Source organism: Lonchura striata, chromosome 23, assembly GCF_050655825.1.
Source record: "Lonchura striata isolate lonStrDom1 chromosome 23, ASM5065582v1, whole genome shotgun sequence".
In the NCBI taxonomy this organism is placed as follows: Eukaryota; Metazoa; Chordata; class Aves; order Passeriformes; family Estrildidae; genus Lonchura; species Lonchura striata.
The window spans coordinates 7,662,449-7,680,784 of record NC_140725.1 but is presented as its reverse complement, the minus strand read 5'-3'; the positions used below and the strand labels follow the sequence as shown (position 1 = coordinate 7,680,784).

The window sequence follows — 18,336 nt, the reverse complement described above, 5'->3', positions numbered from 1 at the left end:
GCGCTTCGCTCTGATTGGAGGAAAGCGGTCGCTGGGTGGTATGGGTAACGCTGATTGGCTGCGGGACCATCCCACGGCAACATTGCGCGCTGTGATTGGCGAGGAGCGTGGTCCTTCAGCGTGAGGGGGTGATGGCGGCGCGCTGATGTTGCTGCCGCGGGCGCTGACGAGCCCCCACCGCCCCGCGGGCTCCGGGAGGAGCCGTCCTGTCCCTCTGCGCCGGTCCAGGTCAGTCCTTCACCGCAGCACTGCGGGTCCAATCCCCGCGCCCCTCAAGGCGCTGAACCCCGGGCGCTCTCTGGGGCTTTTCGGGCGTTAATGAAATTTTTCTTTCCTCAGCATCCTGCAGAGGAGATGCGGTAGCGAGGGTGAATCCAGCAGGCTGTCACGGCGCCTCGGGAGGCGATGGAGCCGCTACCCGAGCTCTACTCCATCTTCCAGGGCGAGGTGCGGCACGGCTGGCGCGGCCCGGGCCGAGCTCGGGGGGAATTCATTCCGTGGGTTCGGTCGGGATAGCGTGGGGGAGCTCTGGGGACGCACAGCTCTGTGCAGGTGCACAACCTGTGTCCGGGGGCTGTTCATGTGCAGCTGCGGGGGCAGCCGGGGAGAGGCAGTTCCGACCTCTTCTGTCACTGGGTTCCCCACCCTCAGAGCTCGGAATTCCAACAGCAGCAGCACCTGGAGAGAGCCCAGAAGAATCCACGGAGCTGCTGCAGGGCTGGAGCCCCTCTGGAGCCAGGCTGGAGAGCTGGGGGTGCTCCCTGGAGAGGAGAAGCTCCAGGGAGAGCTCAGAGCCCCTGCAGGGCCTGGAGGGGCTCCAGGAGAGCTGGAGAGGGACTGGGGACAAGGATGGAGGGACAGGACCCAGGGAATGGCTCCCACTGCCCGAGGGCAGGGCTGGATGGGAGATTGGGAATTGGGAATTGTTCCCTGGCAGGGTGGGCAGGGGCTGGGCTGGAATTCCCAGAGCAGCTGTGGCTGCCCCTGGATCCCTGGCAGTGCCCAAGGCCAGGCTGGACACTGGGAGCACCTGGGACAGTGGGAGGGGTCCCTGGGCTGGGATGAGATTCCCTCCCACCCAAACCACTCTGGGATTCAGATTCCTAAATCAAGGATGAGAACCAGGACCAAAAATCATTGCACCAGAGGGATAAAGGAAAGGAAATAATGATTTCCTGGATGGTTCCAGGTGCACCCAGTGCTGTTCCCCACTGGAAAATGCAGGGGGGTTTTTAGCCTGGCAGGGCTTGTGGAGAGGATTGGGCTCTTCCTGGTGCCACTGCCAGAGGGCAGGGCTGTGTGGCAGCAGCTCTGTGCCCACAGAGGGAAACACGGTGTTCCCAGGCATTGTGCTGGGCAAGGCTGTGAGAAGAGCAGAGAAACAATTCTTATCTTCACTTGCTGCACCTGGTGTTGTGAACATGTGGAATGTGTTATGGGGATTTATTTACCAAGGGGTGGTTTCTTAATTAGCCAGTAGTGATAGTGGTTTGATTAGAGGAGCAATTAAGTCTACCTGTATTGTAACTGTCTATAAAAGTGGGGGGGGTTCTTAAAATAAGATAGATATTGATCAACCTTCTTGAATCATGGAATCAATGCTAATTATTGCCCAGCCAGGGGCCTGTTACCGTGACAGGGATGGATGGGATTTTGGGAATTGGGAATTGTTCCCTGAGCGGCTGGGTTGGAATTCCCAGAGCAGCTGTGGCTGCCCCTGGATCCCTGGCAGTGCCCAAGGCCAGGCTGGACACTGGGAGTGCCTGGCACAGTGGGGGTGTCCCTGGGGTGGCACTGGGTGGGATTTAATGTCCCTCCTGCCCAGCCATGGCTGATTCTGTGCCCATCTCCACACGTGGAGCTGGGCACTCTCCTCTGTGTGGGAGGGGATTCCTGCAGCTCTGCTGTGATTTCTCCCTCTTTGGGAAGGGATTCCTGCAGCTCTGCTGTGATTTCTCCCCCTTTGGGAAGGGATTCCTGCAGCTCTGCTGTGATTTCTCCCCCTTTGGGAAGGGATTCCTGCGGCTCTGTTTTGATTTCTTCCCCTTTGGGAAGGGATTCCTGCAGCTCTGCTGTGATTTCTCCCCAGGTTGCTGCAGTGACGGATTTTGGGGCCTTTATCAGAATCCCTGGCTGCAGGAAACAAGGTTGGTGTCCCTGGAGCTGTTTTATGGAGCTGTGGCCAGGGCAAGCAGCCGCCTCGCAATTAAAAACTTCCAGAAAAAAAATCAGAAAAGGAGTTTTTTCCTAAATGAGGAAGAAATTTGGGAAGCATTTAGAAGATGATGGACTGTAGAATGATTACCAAGAATGACTCAAAGGACTTTTTTGTAACTTAAGGATATTTTGTGGTGGGTTTTGGGGAAATTCTGGAACTTAAATAATAATAGTAATAGTAATAATAGTAATAATAAGTATAGTAACAATATGTATTGCATTTTACTATATATGTTATATAGAAGGTATATGTAACACATATAACAGTAGATGGGTTATAATATATTTTATTATATATAAAATATAAAAGATACATATATAATATATATATTATAGGGTATATAATTGTATATACTATAGATAAAATATATAACCAAATATATAATATTATAATGTATATTATTGTATATATAATATGTAATATATATTTGATACATCTATTACTGTATATATATTATATATATAGGATATATTCCTATATTTATTAGAATATATAATTTATTAACATCTGCAGCTTTACTGGTGGTAGCTGCATTATAAAACAATAACCAAAAAACAGAAATTAAAAATGAGCTAAGGAATTAATAAAGTTTTCAGAAGAAATTGTAGCAGGGAACATATTTTTAAATAAATAAAAATAAAGAAAGTAAAAATAAATGAATAGAAATTGAAATAAATATAAAACTCAATTTAAAGGATTTAAAACAAATAGTTTTTAAATCCTATTTATTGATAAATAAAACCACATCCTTCCCACACCCCAAAGGATTACCTGCTCCAAGGCACTTTGGAAATGCAGATCCAAGGTTTAGTGGAGGAATGTTTGTGTAAAACTGATAAAAGGATGAGTAGAGGATGAATTGAACACTAATAATTGTTATATTTTATTTATCTCCTATTTATTCATTTAATTTGTTGATTAATTTTATTATTTTATTTATTAATTTTATGCATGTTTTTATTTTATTTTGTTGGTTTATTAATGCAATTACTAATTCTGTGGTTTAATTTTATTATTTCATAGAATAAAAGTATCACATCAATAACACAATTAGTCATAAATAACAACATATATTTTATAGTAAAATGAATTTAATATTTTAATAATTTTTTATTAAATATATTAATTATTCTATTGATTTTTTGATTAATTTTATTAATGTTATACTTCAATTTTTAGTCCATTATTTTATTATTAATTCTATTTATGCTGTCATTTTATTGTATTAATTTATTATTAATGTAGTAATTAGTATACATGTTATTGTTTTTATTTATTATTCTATTTATGTTATAATTTTATTTTTATTGCATCAATTTATTATTAATTTTATTATTTTTAATAATGTTATAATTCTTCTTTTATTTTATTAATTATTTCATTAATTAATTTACGGTAAATTTATCAATTTGATGCATTAATTTATGAGCCCCACCACATTCTTCCCACATGGCATGGGAAGGTCCATTCCTTCGGGAAGGTGGGTGTGAACGTTCTTCCTGTCCTCTGTCCCTCTCTGTCCCACCCACGCCTGTCCCCGTGTCCCGTCCCACCCGTCCCCGTGTCCCCCCTAATCCCCGTGTCCCCCCTAATCCCCGTGTCCCCCCTAATCCCCGTGTCCCCCTGTCCCCGCGTCCCTCTGTCCCCGCAGGCCTCGTGCACCGGAGCCAGCTGTCCTCGTGCCCCGTGGACAGCCCCGCGGAGATGCTGGCGGTGGGGGACAGGGTGTGGGTGAAGCTGATCGGCAGAGAGGTGAGCTCGGTGCCGGGCAGGGCGCTGCTGCGGGGCTCTGGGAGCCTGCCGGGAGCGGGGGATCTCTGCAGCCGGGCTCGGCACTCGGGGGCATTGCAAAGGGAGCGGGAGCAGGGCCCTGCTGGGGCTGCAGCCACAGCTCCCAGCAGGCCCCAGAGAGCAAGAGACAGAGAGGCAAGTTCCCGTTACAATACCATAAATCTTCTCTGCCGGATATTCCAATTTTCGCTAATCAGCCCAGTACACAATACAAATCCTATAGCATTTACATACTATAAGAATCATGACGTTACCATACTGTGGTATGTCACTATAGGACACGTGAAAGCACAACACAAATCACTGCTATTGCAAAGGTGAAAAAGAGAGAGTTTATTTTTTGACTCCAGCATTTATACTTTTTCAAAGGTGACAGTGGATTGGAGGGTGAAGGTGCCACCTCTCCAATGACATTGGACAAACTACTAGTACATCAAGTTTCTCCACTTCTATGAAGGAATGCAAAACAATAGGTTGTTTACAGAAGGTTGTGTCAGAAAGCTCTCTAACAGAATGCAGACTCGGAAGGCTTTAGAAAATCTTAAGAATCAGGGCGACAGTGGTACATTTTTGTTGGGGAAGATGAAATAGGAAAGCCTTATAAATATGATTGTCTGGCAAAAGACTTAGAAAATACAGAGATTGAGATGGTAACAAGTTTTGAGATACCAAAGTTTAGTTACTGAACAAGTAGAAAACAATAGTACAGCCAGGATGAGGACAATCCTCCCTTCTGGTTGAACAATGCCCTTACCTACAGATAAATCCAAAGGTTAAATGGAATGTTCTATCTCACCCCCCAAAATGTTTGGGTCATCCCACACCTGTAACCCTCCCCTGAAGCATCAGGAGTCTGTGACCCCATTGGCCCAAGTCTTGTTCCAGCCCACCTTGAAGCCCCTGACAAGGAGTCCCTGAGGAGCCAGACGCCCTCTTGGAACTGCCCCTCTCCTGGAACATCCTCTTGGGACCTTCTCTTATCTCCCTCTCCCCTTGCCTCTCCCTGCACCCACGCCCTGGGCCTGCCACGGGTCACGTCTGGTGACTCCAAGCAGGGCCTTCCACCCTCTCTAATAAACCAGATATTCTACGAGCAGCCTTCAGAGATCTCTGGTCTCCATCCATCCAAACCCTCCTGGAGTCCAGCGTCCTCACACATTTTAAACCCTCAAAACGACCCTTCTGCCCAGCTAGTAGACCGCAGCAGACCGCTCTGCCCCTTGGAGCTGTCTGCAAGCAGAGGGTGTTGTTTCATCAAAAGGGGATTACCTTCAGCTGGCCATACCTCTGTTTTCCAGTTGTTCAGTAACTCAAAACTTGCTTTCATTTCAATCTCACTCATAGTTTCTATATCCTCAAAATCTTTTGCCAGGCAATCATATTATAAGGCTTTCCTGTTTCATTTTCCCCAACACTCATTAACGTTTTTAAGTCATTTATTGAGGCATTCACATACCCTCTGAACAGAGAGAGACTTGGCTTTTTCAGGATTTCTCCTGAGAGAAGCAGAGAAAATAAAATAATTCTTGTCTCATTTGCTGCTCCCTGCTTGTGCCCATGTGGAATGGAGATTGTATACCCAAGGTGATTGCTTGATTGGATTCTGGTGATGCTGTTTGGATTCATTGACCAGTTGGATCCACAGCTGTGTCGGGACTCAGCAGAGAGTCACAGGCTTTTTCATTAATGATACAGGTAGTTAGTGATAGTTCTTATTAGTGCAATATAGTTTAATAAAGTAATTAATTAGCCTTCTGAAGTCATTAGAGTCCTACACATCATTCTTCCCGCACTTCAGGCATCCCAGCACCCACAATTCATCCTGCTAATTGCGTGTTTTCCAGATGAAGGATGACAAACTGAAGCTCTCCCTCTCCATGAAGGTTGTTCACCAAGGCACGGGGAAGGACCTGGATCCCAACAACGTTTCCCTTGAGTGGGTAAATCTGAGCAGAACAGAGGGGATGGTTTTCCACAGGACACAGGGAGTGGCTCCCACTGCCAGAGGGCAGGGCTGTGTGTGGCAGCAGCTCTGTGCCCACAGAGGGAAACACGGCATTCCCAGGCATTGTGCTGGGCAAGGCTGTGAGAAGAGCAGAGAAACAATTCTTATCTTCACTTGCTGCACCTGGTGTTGTGAGCATGTGGAATGTGTTGTGGAGATTTATTTACCAAATGGTTGTTTCTTAATTAGCAAGTGGTGATAGTGGTTTGATTAGAGGAGCAATTAAGTCTAGCTGTATTGTAACTGTCTATAAAAGTGGGGGGTTTCTTAAAAAAGATAGATATTGATCAACCTTCTTGAATCATGGAATCAATGCTAATTATTGCCCAGCCAGGGGCCTGTTACCATGACAAGGATGGATGGGATTTTGGGAATTGGGAATTGTTCCCTGGGAGGCTGGGCTGGAATTCCCAGAGCAGCTGTGGCTGCCCCTGGATTCCTGGCAGTGCCCAAGGCCAGGTCAGCTCTGCTCTTTTGGTTTAGAAAGTTTTATTTTGCGAGTGTCCTGGTTTTGCATGGGAGGCACTTGTGGGAAATCCAGGACTCCTGCACAACTGGCCAGTATGGTCCAGCAGAAGCCTTTATTGTTTACATTACACACACACACAGATTCTACAAACTGCTCAGATCACACTTCTCCATTGGTGCCTGTGTCTTGCTCCCTCGTCCTCTGCCTGCATTTCTCACAGTGTGTGACTGGTTACACCCAGGTTTCACAGCCCTCTGTTATCCAGTTCTTGTGCTCTTGCTGTTCGGTTTCTCAGCCTCTTCTTTCTTAATTTAGCACAATTTATGTTCCAATAGCCTTGATGAATTCCCGAGGCTTTGAAAACAAACTTAGAAGCAGGCTGGCTGGTGCACACTAGGGCCTTACCCTGCAAATACATTGCAACAGGAGACATTCACAGATGTGGTCTCAAAATTAGTGAAATCTCCAATTAGCAATCCAAAACCACCACACCACTTAACCTTTAAAAGCCTTGTGGTCATACAAAAACATAAAAGCTTTTTGTTTGTAAAAAATGAGGGATTAAAGATGAGAATGGATTGAAAATGGAGCTGTTCTTGTCCTCCCAGTCAGGATGAGAGGAGGAAACGCACCTTCAGGGACTACACGAGCCAGAAGATCACCCTGGAGGCCGTGCTGAACACGGTGTGCAAGAAATGTGGCTGCAAAGGTGGGTCTGGGCTGCTTCTTTATGGCTTTGTCCCAGGCAGGCAGTGACCCTTGCTGGGGTTGTATCAATGTCTGCCTCATGGTTAGAATCCCAAAATGGTTTGAACTGGGAGGGACCTTAAATCCCACCTGATTCCAGTCCCCAGGGACACCTTCCACCATCCCTGGCTGCTCCAAGCCCCAATGTCCAACCTGGCCTCGGACACTTCCAGGGATTCAGGGACAGCCACAGCCACAGCTGACGTGGTTACATGTGGTTGTAAGGACTGAATTTTGGTTCCATGTTTATCCTTTAGAGGAGGGAGTTTTTTATCTCTTGCTTCAAAACCAAAATATTTAGTTCAAGTCCTTTAAAAAAAAAAAAGTTTATTCCTTAAAATCACACCCTTTTTGGCTACTGGTGAGGGGCCAGTGGAGGCCACAAAGATGATGAAGGACTGGAGAGATGAGGAGAGACTGAGGGAGCTGGGCTTGATTGTTGTAGAGAAGAAAACTGAGAGGAAATCCATCAATCCACACAAATATCTCCAGGGGGTGTCAGAGGATGGAGCAGACTCTGCTCAGGGAGAGGAAAAGGACTGGTGGCCAGAAACTAAAACACAACGAGCTCCACCTTGCTGTGAGGAAGAGCTTCTGTCCATGGGGAGTGGCAGAGCTCTGGAACAGGGAGGGAGGCAAGCCTGCCACTCTGGAGCCATCCCAAACCCCTGGATGTGTCCTTGTGTCACCTCCTCCAGGGGATCTCCAGAGGTCCCTTCAACCCCAATCATTCTGTGCTTCCTGCTGGGAGGCAGAATCATTTAGGTTGGAAAAGAGTGCCAAGGACAGCGAGTCCAAGCTGTGCCTGGTCCCCACCTTGTCCCCAGTCTAGAGCTCTGAGTGCCACATCCAGCAATTCCTTGGACCAGGGATGGGCACTCCAAACCTCCCTGGGAGTTCCAAGGCCTGAGCCCCCTTTCCATGGGGAAATTCCTGCTGCTGCCACCCTGAGCCTGCCCTGGCCCAGCCTGAGGCCGTTCCCTCTCCTCCTGTCCCTGTTCCTGGAGCAGAGCCCGACCCCCCGGCTGTCCCCTCCTGGCAGGAGCTGTGCAGAGCCACAAGGTCCCCCTGAGCCTCCTTTTCTCCAGGCTGAGCCCCTTCCCAGCTCCCTCAGGGATTCTCCAGCCCCTTCCACCTCCCTCAGCCCCTCCTGGGGCTCCAGCCCTGTTCCCTGAGCTGCAGTGAGTCCCTGAGCAGCACAGAGCCCCTGCCCTCATCTGCCATCCGTGTTGTAGTGCAGCTCTATTGTCGGAGTCCAGCACATCCCTCTGGCTGTCCTGTTTCGGGACCCTGGCAGGGGGCTCAGAGACCCTGGCATGAAGTCAGAAACATCTATGACTTCGATTTTAGCCTGTGGAAAAAACTGCCAACTCTGTGTGAGGAATTACAAGTCACAAGGGTTTGAGTGGTGTGATACTTGAACTAACAGGATGGAAAAGTAGAATTTTGGGTTTTTTAGAATGTAATTCAGGGGTACAAGATGGAGGAATCTGGGTATATCTTGGCCTTCTTTCCTTTCTTCTTGTCCTCCATGTCTTGCTGTGATAGTGACCCTTTTCTGTTGGTTTAAGGTAGAGATTCACAGTCTGACATAGTTGATGGGAATTGGTGAAGAAATTGTAAACGTACACACGTAGTTTTGACTATATAATGTGGGAGCTGCCCAGGACTCAAAGCCAGACTGGCATGGCTTCTGTACCAGCCAGAGCTCGGCAGGTCAGAGAGAAAATATTATAGATAAGGAGAAATGAACAGCCTTGAAAAAGCACAGTCAGAAGCATTGCAAGACTCCTCATTTGGCTGTGTTCGGGCCAGGGAAGCAAAGACTTTTCAGATCTCTTGGGGTCACCCTGACCTAGGGAACCCCAAGAGAGAAATCCACACTCCATGACAGCCCCGCTGTGTCCCTTCAGGGTGGCAAAGTTGTCACAGTCCCCGTAGACGTTCCAGAGCACTGGGGGACAGCAAGGGACAGGTGAGCACAGGAAAGGCTCGGGAACAGCCCCTGCTGTGCATGGAGCTGATCTTTGGGGATTCAGCAAAGTGGGGATGGACCAGCCCCACTGCTGAGTCCCAGCTGGGATAATTACTCTGATTTTGGTTTTTAAGAAGCAAACAAACCTTCAGCAGTGATTCCACCATGAACAACCATCAGTGGAAGCTCCAGCTCTGTTGGTGGGACAGTGGAGCTGTGTCTTAGAGCTAAAACCAAGTTTGTGGCCTGCTGAAATGATGTCCTGCCTGGTTCAGCAGTGTGAAGATGATTTTCTGGTGCCTTTCAGTAGATTTATTCAAGTTGCTGAGGTACAAAGTAGTTTCTTCTGCAGGAGTTTTTGCTGTGCCCTACTTGTGTTATTTAGAGGAAATGGTTAATGGGGCTGGTGCTATTCTAGAGGAGGCTAACGCTGAGTGTCAGCTCTGTAGTTGTACAGAAGTATCCTTAAAATACTGTTCTAAAGAATTGCTACTATTTAAAGAACTATTATGTATAAATCACTATTTTAAAGAACCCCAAAACCAGGATTATACCTATTTTCAATATACTTTTTAATAATGGTGTCTCCTTCTAACAGCAGGTGCCAACTCTCCAAATTCCCACTGCAGCTCTTAGTAGGTCAACTTTGATGTCTCCAGAGTAGAGAGGGTAGAACCAGAAGAGCTGAATTTCTCTCCTTTGTGGCTTTAGCTCATTTTCCAGGTGCCAATCACACCACTTTACCTTTCCCCCATTCTTTTCTGGGATGATTAAGCCCCTGCAGAGACAGATTTTTACTTGTTGAGACAAGAATATTTTCTTTTTTGCCTAACTAATTCCTCCAGAATGACCTGGGTTATGTTTGTTCCCTGTCCTGTTTAATCAGGGCATGTTCAACTGGCTGAAATTTCAGGATAAAAAATGTCCAGTGTAGATTTTCTCCTTGTGACTAATAATCAAAAGAGCCTTGGCAGCACTTCAGGTGTATGAAAGGCATTTGTTAAAAAAAGAACAAAAAAAAAAAAAAAGGAAGAGGGGCTGGGTTGTTCCTTCAAACACCTTTTTCTCCTAGGTCACTTTGCCAAGGAGTGTTTCATGCAGCCTGGAGGAACCAAATACAGCCTCATTCCAGAGGAGGAGGAAGAGGAGGGGGCAGCAGCAGGACATGAAGGAGATAAAAAGATCAGCAAAGCTGAGGAGTCTTCAAAAAAGAGGAAAAAGGTATGAGGAGGCCTCTGGCTGGCCTGGAAAGGGATATGGGGGATGGGAATTTGCTCTGTAGTTACAATTGAGTTACTCCAGCAAGGTGTGTATGAGTAGCCAGGTGTGGGCTGAGAAGGTGCCTCAGTTTTGGGCAGGTTCTGTAGCAAAGCAGGAATCTCCTCTGCAGGATTCTTACTAATTCTTAGGTTTTCTCCTTTTATTGTCAAGCTGCCTTCAAGCTGGTTTTGTGCTACAACACACAGCCCTCCAAAGATATTCTTAGAGTGAGAAAAAGCTGATTATTGTTTTTCCTGGTCTTTGTGAGGCTCTACAGGCATTGCTTCAGTGTCCTGAATTCTTGTGATTCCTGCTTTCCTCCCTTCTCCTGCCCTCACACTTTCCTTTGATCTGGACTCAGTGCCCTGCTGGCTCCAGGGGTATCCTGACCCTGCCAGAGCTGTGGGAATTGGGTTTATCTGCCCACTCTGGGGGAAAATCCCTGGCTGTGTTTGCACATTCCCAGGCTTCAGAGCAATTTCTGTCCCTGTGAAAATGGCACCGGATCAGAGACATTTCCCAGGCTGTGTTTGACCTCTGGCTCTGAGCAGGATGAGATAAAATAAAACAAGGTGAGACTTGAACCCAAGCCAGGAGCTTTTTGTGGTCAGGTTTATTCAGGGATGAGTATTCACAGAATCCCAGGGGGTTTGGAGTGGAAGGGACATTAAATCCCAGCCCACCCCTGCCATGCTCCCAGGTTGCTCCAAGCCCCATGCAGCCTGGCCTGGGACACATCCAGGGACAGCCACAACCCAGTTCAGGACTTCAGTAAATAACTTCTTCCATTAGCCCCTTCACAGTCCACTTTCAATTACTCTTCCAAAGCCCTTTCCCTATTTTTTCCCCTCTTCCCAGCTCTGTGGCCTCTCTGTATCCCTGGAGACTGGCAACAGGCAGAAAAGACTCAAGTTATTTCAAAGTTTTGGGGAAAAGTTACACAACAAAGTGCACAAATAGCACAAACTGCTTGCTATCCTCCCCCTGCCCATCCACCAGGGATTCCCAGTGGAGTCTTGCCCTGCTGACACTACAGGAAATGTGGGTCACTGTCCTGAATTTGTTCCCAATTTTTTTTGGGTTGGTGGATTAATAGCTTTCCTTGAAATCTCACTTGTTCCTTTGATCTCCCTCCCTTCTCAAGGGTGACATCAAAAGTTGTCAGATGTTTTCCAGAGCTGGAATAATAAAACTTGGAGCTTTTTTGGAGGCAGGATGTGGGATCCTGGAGATGAATGGTTCCCTTGTAGTCTGGAGTGCCTGCTGTGATCTTGTCTGGGAGCCACCATGTGCTTCCCTGCTTTCCTGGAGCTCCAGGGATTTACAGCACGTGGAAATAGCTCTGTGGATTCAGGGACAATCTCCTTGCTGACCTGTCCCCTCCCATGTGTGTGACACCAGTGTGGCCCTGGTGTTTTTAAATGAGAGGAGGGAGCTGCCAGCTCCCAAGGGATTCCATCTCCACTGAGTGTCAGAGCAATAAAATTAAAGTTTGTGATTGTTCAGGATCAGCACTTTGTGCTTTCCTGGATCTGATGTTTCCTTTCAGTTTCTGGGGTTTTTCTCCTCTTCCTAGAGATTCCTCCAGGATCCTCACCCCCCTTTTTATTTTCACCTGCTTTCCCAGTGGTTCCCAGCTCCTGTTTTCCCTCCTGCCTGAGCCCCCCCAGCATTTCCAGGCTGGAGCTGGATCCAGGTCTCTGTGTGGGGGTGGCACTGGTGTGACAGTGACACATCCTTGGGTGGCAGCACTGAGCCCTGTCCTGTCTGCTGCAATCCCTGAGAAAATGGGTGATGCAGGGAGAAGAAAGGCTGGAGGGTGTCCAGGGAAGGGAATGGAGCTGGGAATGGGATGGAGAATCCTGAGGGAGCTGGGAAGGGGCTCAGCCTGGAGAAAAGGAGGCTCAGGGGGACCTTGTGGCTCTGCACAGCTCCTGACAGGAGGGGACAGCCAGGGGGATGCTCCCAGGGAATGAGGGGTGGGGTGAGAGAAACAGCCTCGAGTTGTGCTCAGGGAGGTTCAGGGTAGCCACTGCTCAGCGGGTTAGAAAAAATAGACACCTAAAGGTTTTCCACTTGTGTGCAGCCTGACAGACCAAGAACATGGCTGTTCTCCCCATCCTTGTACCTTCAACACAAGAGTGTAGCTGCTGTCTTCTCCTCTTTCCCAGAGGAGGGCAAGATTGCACCAAAGTGCACAGGAAAAGCCAGCAAACACAGCCACTGCTCCAGAACTGCCATTGTTCCTGTCCCCTGGGCCAGGAGAAGGCAGGGGATGGCACCTGCTCTGACCCCATCTCTGCTCAAACCACTCCTGACTTCCTTCCATCTCAGCAACCTGGATGTTTTGAGGGCTTATGGAGCCCCCCTGACTTCTCTTTGAAATTTTTGCTCCCTTGTCTGCTTTTCCCTTTTTATACGCCATCTCCCATCCAGATATTTGGGAAATATTCTTCACACAAAGGGTTGATAAAACTGTCCTGGCAGTGGTGGAGTCCCTGTCCCTCCTAAGCCACGTGGATGTGGCACCTGGGGACGTGCTGGGGCCACGGTTGGACCGGCTGATCTTGGAGGGCTTTTCCAACCCAAACAGTTCCAGGATTCCCTGGTGCTGTGCCAGGGATGAGCCCTGGAGCCTGTCTGGGACAGCTGGGCAGGCCCAGGCTCTGTGTCCCTTCTCCTCCTGGGGTCAGGGGGTGAAGGAGCTCCTGTGGGAACAGCAGTGTCCCTGCTGGGATTGTGTGGGAGGCAGGAGGCTGGGAATGGCTGAGCCCTTCTGATCCTGCTGCCTTTGACTTCCAAGAAAAAACCTGCAGTGCTGGCTGAGGGATAACCCTTGCATTGGAATTCTCCAAGTTTATCCCAGCTTCTGCTCACACAACCTCAAATTTGAGGGTTTAGATCCATTTCAAAGTTCCTTATGAGCTTTATTCCACATGGAACAGCTCATCTCTGAGGTGGTTTTGGATGGCTTTTGGGATTGGGGCTTTTTTATGCCTTTACTGCTCTTTTTCCCACCTCGGGGAAGATTTCCAGATCTTCCTGCAGATCTTCGTGTTAAAACCACACCTAAGTGTGTTTGTTCTTTGACCTGTGGCTCATCCAGCCTTGGTCCATCCTCAGTTTTACTGTTTTTTTCATGGATTTAAGAGGGCACAGCCCTCCACACATTGTCTTAATTGAAATTTTTCTGAATCTGGCTGTCTTTATTTGCTGGCTCTAGGCTGGGTTCTTCTCAGCTTCATTCTGACTGCTCCCCCAATAAAGGATGCAAAAACACCTTTAGCTGAGTAACGAATCTTGCTTGGAATGGTATTGGCTGGTGGAATGAGGATAAAACACAAAATTAAGAAGCCCAGAAGGATTCCTGGCACACACTGGGGATGCAGACAGACATTAGGAATCCATTCGAGTTTTTCACAAGGACAAGACACAAATTCTTGGAGTGGGATCTTAACTCCTCAGAAAGGTCTGGTGAAAAATATTTCAACTTTTTGGACAGTCTGGGCACTCCCCTCTTATCTCAACCCCAAATACCTTTAGGAGGAATGAGCTGTGGTAACATTCTGAGAGCACAGCCTGGAGCAGTTTCCTCACAAAGGACAGGAGTGCTGGAGGGGCCCCTCTTGGAGGGGTTTCTGGAGCAGTAGGGAAGGAATTCCATGAAAACCAGCTCAGCTCTCAGGCTCCAGCCCAGCCTGCTCTGTCCTGCTGGCAGCTCCAGGAGGGGCTTGCAGAGAGGTTTTGGAGCATTTTTGTTGGGTTATGGTGTGATAATTGCATAGGTGGGGCAGGATGTGCAAGCAGCCGTGAAGTGCAGCTCTGTGTGCTGGGAGCCCTCTGCACTGAGAGCTGCTTGGGCCAAATCCTCTCCAAATATTGCCCCAAAATGCAGTGTTTGGGGTGCTGGGTGTGCCCAGAGCTGAGCTGAGTGTGCTTGAGTTGAGCTGGGTGTGCCAGAGCTGAGCTGGGTGTGCTTGATCCAAGCTGGGTGTGCCAGAGCTGAGCTGCGCCCCATCCAGCACGGCTGGAGGGCATTTGGCAGCTCAGGGTGCCCTGCAGGCACGAAGCTGGGCTTTGCTGGGCAATCCCTGAGCTGGAAACGCTCCCTGCATGCCGAGTTCCCTGCTGACCTCAGTGCTGACCTCCCAGGGATGCTGCATTGAAGGGAGGGTCTGGGCAGGATGCTGCTTGTGCAGGAGGATTTTCTGGCAGTGCTGCCTCCTGCTACTGAAAATCATAAAATCCTGGAATGGGTTGGGTTGGAAGGACCTGAAATCCCATCCAGTGCCACCCCTGCCGTGGGCAGGGACACTTCTCACTGTCCCAGGCTGCTCCAAAGGCCTTCCAGCCATGGAGCAGCCACATTTTTATCCTCTGGGAATGTTCAGCTCTCCTTGAGTCCAGCTGCACTTCCAGCCCAGGCTGTGCTGATTTGCTGCACTGGAAGAATCAGAGAATCATGGAATATCCAGGGTTGGAAAAGACACACACACACAAGGATCACTTAGTTCAGCTCCTGGCCCTGCTCAGGACACCCCAAGAACCCCACTGTGTGCTAGAAAAGGGATTTGTTTCTCTTGGAGTAATCTTGGCTGTTAGAAGCCCCCAAAAAGGGGAGAGTGAGGGTTTGTTGATTTTTTCCAGTCAGCACAATGCCCATGTGTGCTTTTTTGTCCCCTGCTCCATCCCCAGGAGCATCCTGTGTGTGACATCCTGTCCTGCCTTCAGCCCTCACATCCTGAGAAAGTTTCCCAAGCTTTGGAATGAAACTCTTGGTTGTGAAGGTTTCCTCAAACTTTCTCACCATGTGCACAGGCTGGAAAAGCTTGAGAAAATTCTCCTTGCTGCGTCCCCTTCTCTGGAGGATTTAACTCCTTCCATCCTCTTAGGGCTGGGAGGATTTGCTTCTGCCTTTCCTCGGTGGGTCAGGGACTTTGCAGTGAGTCTGTTGTTACCCCACAGGAAAACAGACTCAGTTTTGGGTGGCATTATTTGCTGTTAGGGAGCTAAAATGTGCCAAGGGTCTGGTGGGTGTGAGCTGCTCCATCCTCTGCTCCCTTCCCTGGAATCCCAGAGGACTCTGCTGGATGCTCAGCTCTGGGTGTTCTCTTTGCTCTTCCAGCTCCCTAAAAGAATTGTTCTGTTTGATTAAAAATAAGCTTCCAGCTTCTTTCTTTTTTCCCCAGCTGGCAGCCAGGGCCTGGTGCTTGGACACCCAATCCAATTTGGGCACAGGTGCTTAGAACCTGGGTTAGTCAGAGCCCTGAGCTGGGCTTGCTGGGCCACATTCCTCAGCGGGCTGTCCAAGCCTGTCCCAGGGCTTTGGTCACCTCAGTGGCCATCTCTGCTCCCTGAAACCCTCCTTGGCTTCTTTGCTTGAGTCCTCTAATAGGGCAAAAATTCCTGATCAGCCCCTCTGGAGCCAGGCTGGAGAGCTGGGTGTGCTCCCTGGAGAGGAGAAGCTCCAGGGAGAGCTCAGAGCCCCTGCAGGGCCTGGAGGGGCTCCAGGAGAGCTGCAGAGGGACTGGGGACAAGGATGGAGGGACAGGACCCAGGGAATGGAATTGGAATGGAATTCAGACTGGAAATGGGGAGATTTGGGTGGGATATTGGGAAGCAATTCCTGGCCATGTGGGTGGGCAGGGGCTGGGCTGGAATTCCCAGAGCAGCTGTGGCTGCCCCTGGATCCCTGGCAGTGCCCAAGGCCAGGCTGGAGCTCCTGGGACAGTGGGGGTGTCCTTGCCAGGGCACAGAGGTGGAACTGGGTGGGCTTTCACCCAAACCACTCTGTGGTGCTCAGAGCCTTTTGCAGGAAAGTCTCTCAGGCACTGCCTGGCCTGGCTGGAGCTGGTGGATCCTCCTTGGAGCTGGTGCTGCTGTGCATGAACCATGTGCAGGGTGCAGTTACTTTAGGGGCCCGTTCAGCTGCTTCCCTTCACTTCCCAGAGCCAAGGGGAGGGAACACCTGAGTTTTTGCAGGATGGGGTGTGTCAGGCCCTTGGGAGCTGCTGGCAGCATTCCTGCTCCCCACTGGAAGGGGATACAGGGGATGAGCCCTGGCATCAGTCAGATCCTCTCTCTCCCCAGGCCTGTGCCCTGATTAAATATCCCCAAATTGCTGTGCTGCATCATTAAACACTGCCTGGGGGTGATCCCAGTGCCCCCCAGGCCTGATCTCAGTGTAATCTCTGCCTGCTGCTTTGTCACACACCTCAAGTTGGAGGGTTTAGGTCCATTCCAGAGTCCCTCATGGGCTTTATTCCAACACCAGCTGTTCTCGTGCTGCAGCCGAGGGTCAGTCTGGAGCTCCTGGCTCGGGGCTTTGCAGAAGCACAGCGTGGGGGCAGTGCAGGGGGAGGGAGCAGCAGAGGTGCAGGGGAGGCTGGGGAGCAGGAGGGGAGGCTGGAAGAGAAGTTTGGGAGCAGGAGGGCGTGCAAGGAAAACTGGGAATGAGGAGTGTATGAAGGAATCTGCAGGATGGGGTGCAGAGGAAACTGGGGAGCAGGACAAGGTGCAATGGGAAGATGAGCAGGATGGGGTTCAGGAGAAATTGGGGTGCAGTGGGAAGTTGGGGAGCACAAAGGGGTGCAGAGGAAATTGAGGAGCAGGAAGGGGCACAGAGGAAGTTGGGAAAGAGGAGAGGGTGGTGAAATCTTTAGGGAGGTTGTGCAAAGTGCCACATCTTGCAAGAGGGCACTGACCTCGTCCTGCTGCTCCACTGGGCTCTCCTGCCTGGAGCTGGGAGTGTTTGGGTGCTCCAGTGCTCCTGTCCTGGCAGGCTGGGGGCTGGTGGTGGGCTGGGGCTCCAGGGCTGTTGCTCATGGCTGGTTTAGAAACCGAATTTTTGGGCAAAAAAGCCTCATCCTTCCAACTTTTACTAATAAAGAGCAATGAAATAATGGAATGAGAGCAAGAACTCTCCTTCCATGAATTATCCGGTGTTTTCCAGCCTTGGATTGCCACATTGTTGCCCTCCTGCTCCCATTCCTGCCGTGCTCTGTGCCCTGCCCCTGCAGCTGAGGGCTGGCAGTGGTGATTAACTCCTGCCTCCTGGGGCACCGTGCCCTTTCCATGCAGGAGCAGGCCCAGAAAGGCTCGTGCTGCCCTGGTGAGCACCAGGGAGAGCATTCCCATATTCCCTGGCTTTTCCCGTGTTTTCCTAGGAGAAGAAGAAGAGGAAGAAGCACAAGGCCAAGCAGTCCTCGGAGTCGGACTCGGACAGCTCAGCCTCGGACAGTGATGGAGCTCAGCCCTCCAGCAAGAGGCCCAAGCACTCCGGGAAAGCCAGCAAGGCTCCCAAGAAGAAGAAGAAGAAGCACAAGAAGTAGCCCTGGGGTGAGCAGGACAGGCTGGGCTGCTGCCAGGGCCGTTCCCTGGTGCAGCCAGCAGGATCAGCAGCTCTCTGCTCCAGAGACAAGGACTTTTCTTCTCCAGGTAGCATGGGGTGTTACAGGTGTTGACCTGGCTACGAGCTGTCCCCTGTCAGCTTGGGATGGGGCTGCCCCTTTGTCCCACAGCTGCTGCCAGCACAGGCTGATGACACCGTGCAGGACACCCCTGCTGTGCCACAGCCTGGTGTCAGCTCCTGTGGCAGCTGGGGGACAGCAGCCCTGCAGAGCCAGGCCCACGCCGTGCTGGGGACAGGGTTTGGTGGGACCACAACCCCCTGGCACAGAGCTCTGGGCTGCAAAGCTGCCCCGGCTCCCTCGGTCTCTGCAAACACCAGGAGTGGAGGAGCAAGGAGCAAGTGGGGGAGTGGAGATACTGGGAGTAAACATGGACTGTGGAGTGTTTGCTGCCTTGGAAAGGGATGGAAAATAAATCTGCTCTCTCCAGCTGTACTTTGTACCAGCTCCTTTCTTCTCTAC

General features: G+C 49.8%; 1 protein-coding gene across 1 annotated transcript; it reads left to right on the top strand.

Annotated features, from left to right (window-relative positions):
• Nucleotides 1–117: 117 nt before the first annotated feature.
• On the top strand, nt 118–18,309 carry ZCCHC17 (zinc finger CCHC-type containing 17). The gene is made up of 8 exons (XM_021528397.4): nt 118–228; nt 340–447; nt 2,090–2,147; nt 3,870–3,970; nt 5,854–5,945; nt 7,092–7,192; nt 10,278–10,426; nt 17,632–18,309. The coding sequence occupies exons 2-8, from the start codon at nt 406–408 to the stop codon at nt 17,794–17,796; spliced, it is 708 nt and encodes a 235-aa protein (XP_021384072.3). The 5' UTR covers nt 118–228; nt 340–405; the 3' UTR covers nt 17,797–18,309.
• The last annotated feature ends 27 nt before the right edge of the window (nt 18,310–18,336 follow it).

What these genes read in the sequence shown, in the direction of transcription:
- ZCCHC17 (XM_021528397.4), top strand. Translation starts at nt 406, where the DNA reads ATGGAGCCGCTACCCGAGCTCTACTCCATCTTCCAGGGCGAG. An exon ending in ACTCCATCTTCCAGGGCGAG is followed by an intron (nt 448 to 2,089) that starts GTGCGGCACGGC and finishes ATTTCTCCCCAG; the next exon opens with GTTGCTGCAGTGACGGATTT. An exon ending in CCCAACAACGTTTCCCTTGA is followed by an intron (nt 5,946 to 7,091) that starts GTGGGTAAATCT and finishes TTGTCCTCCCAG; the next exon opens with TCAGGATGAGAGGAGGAAAC.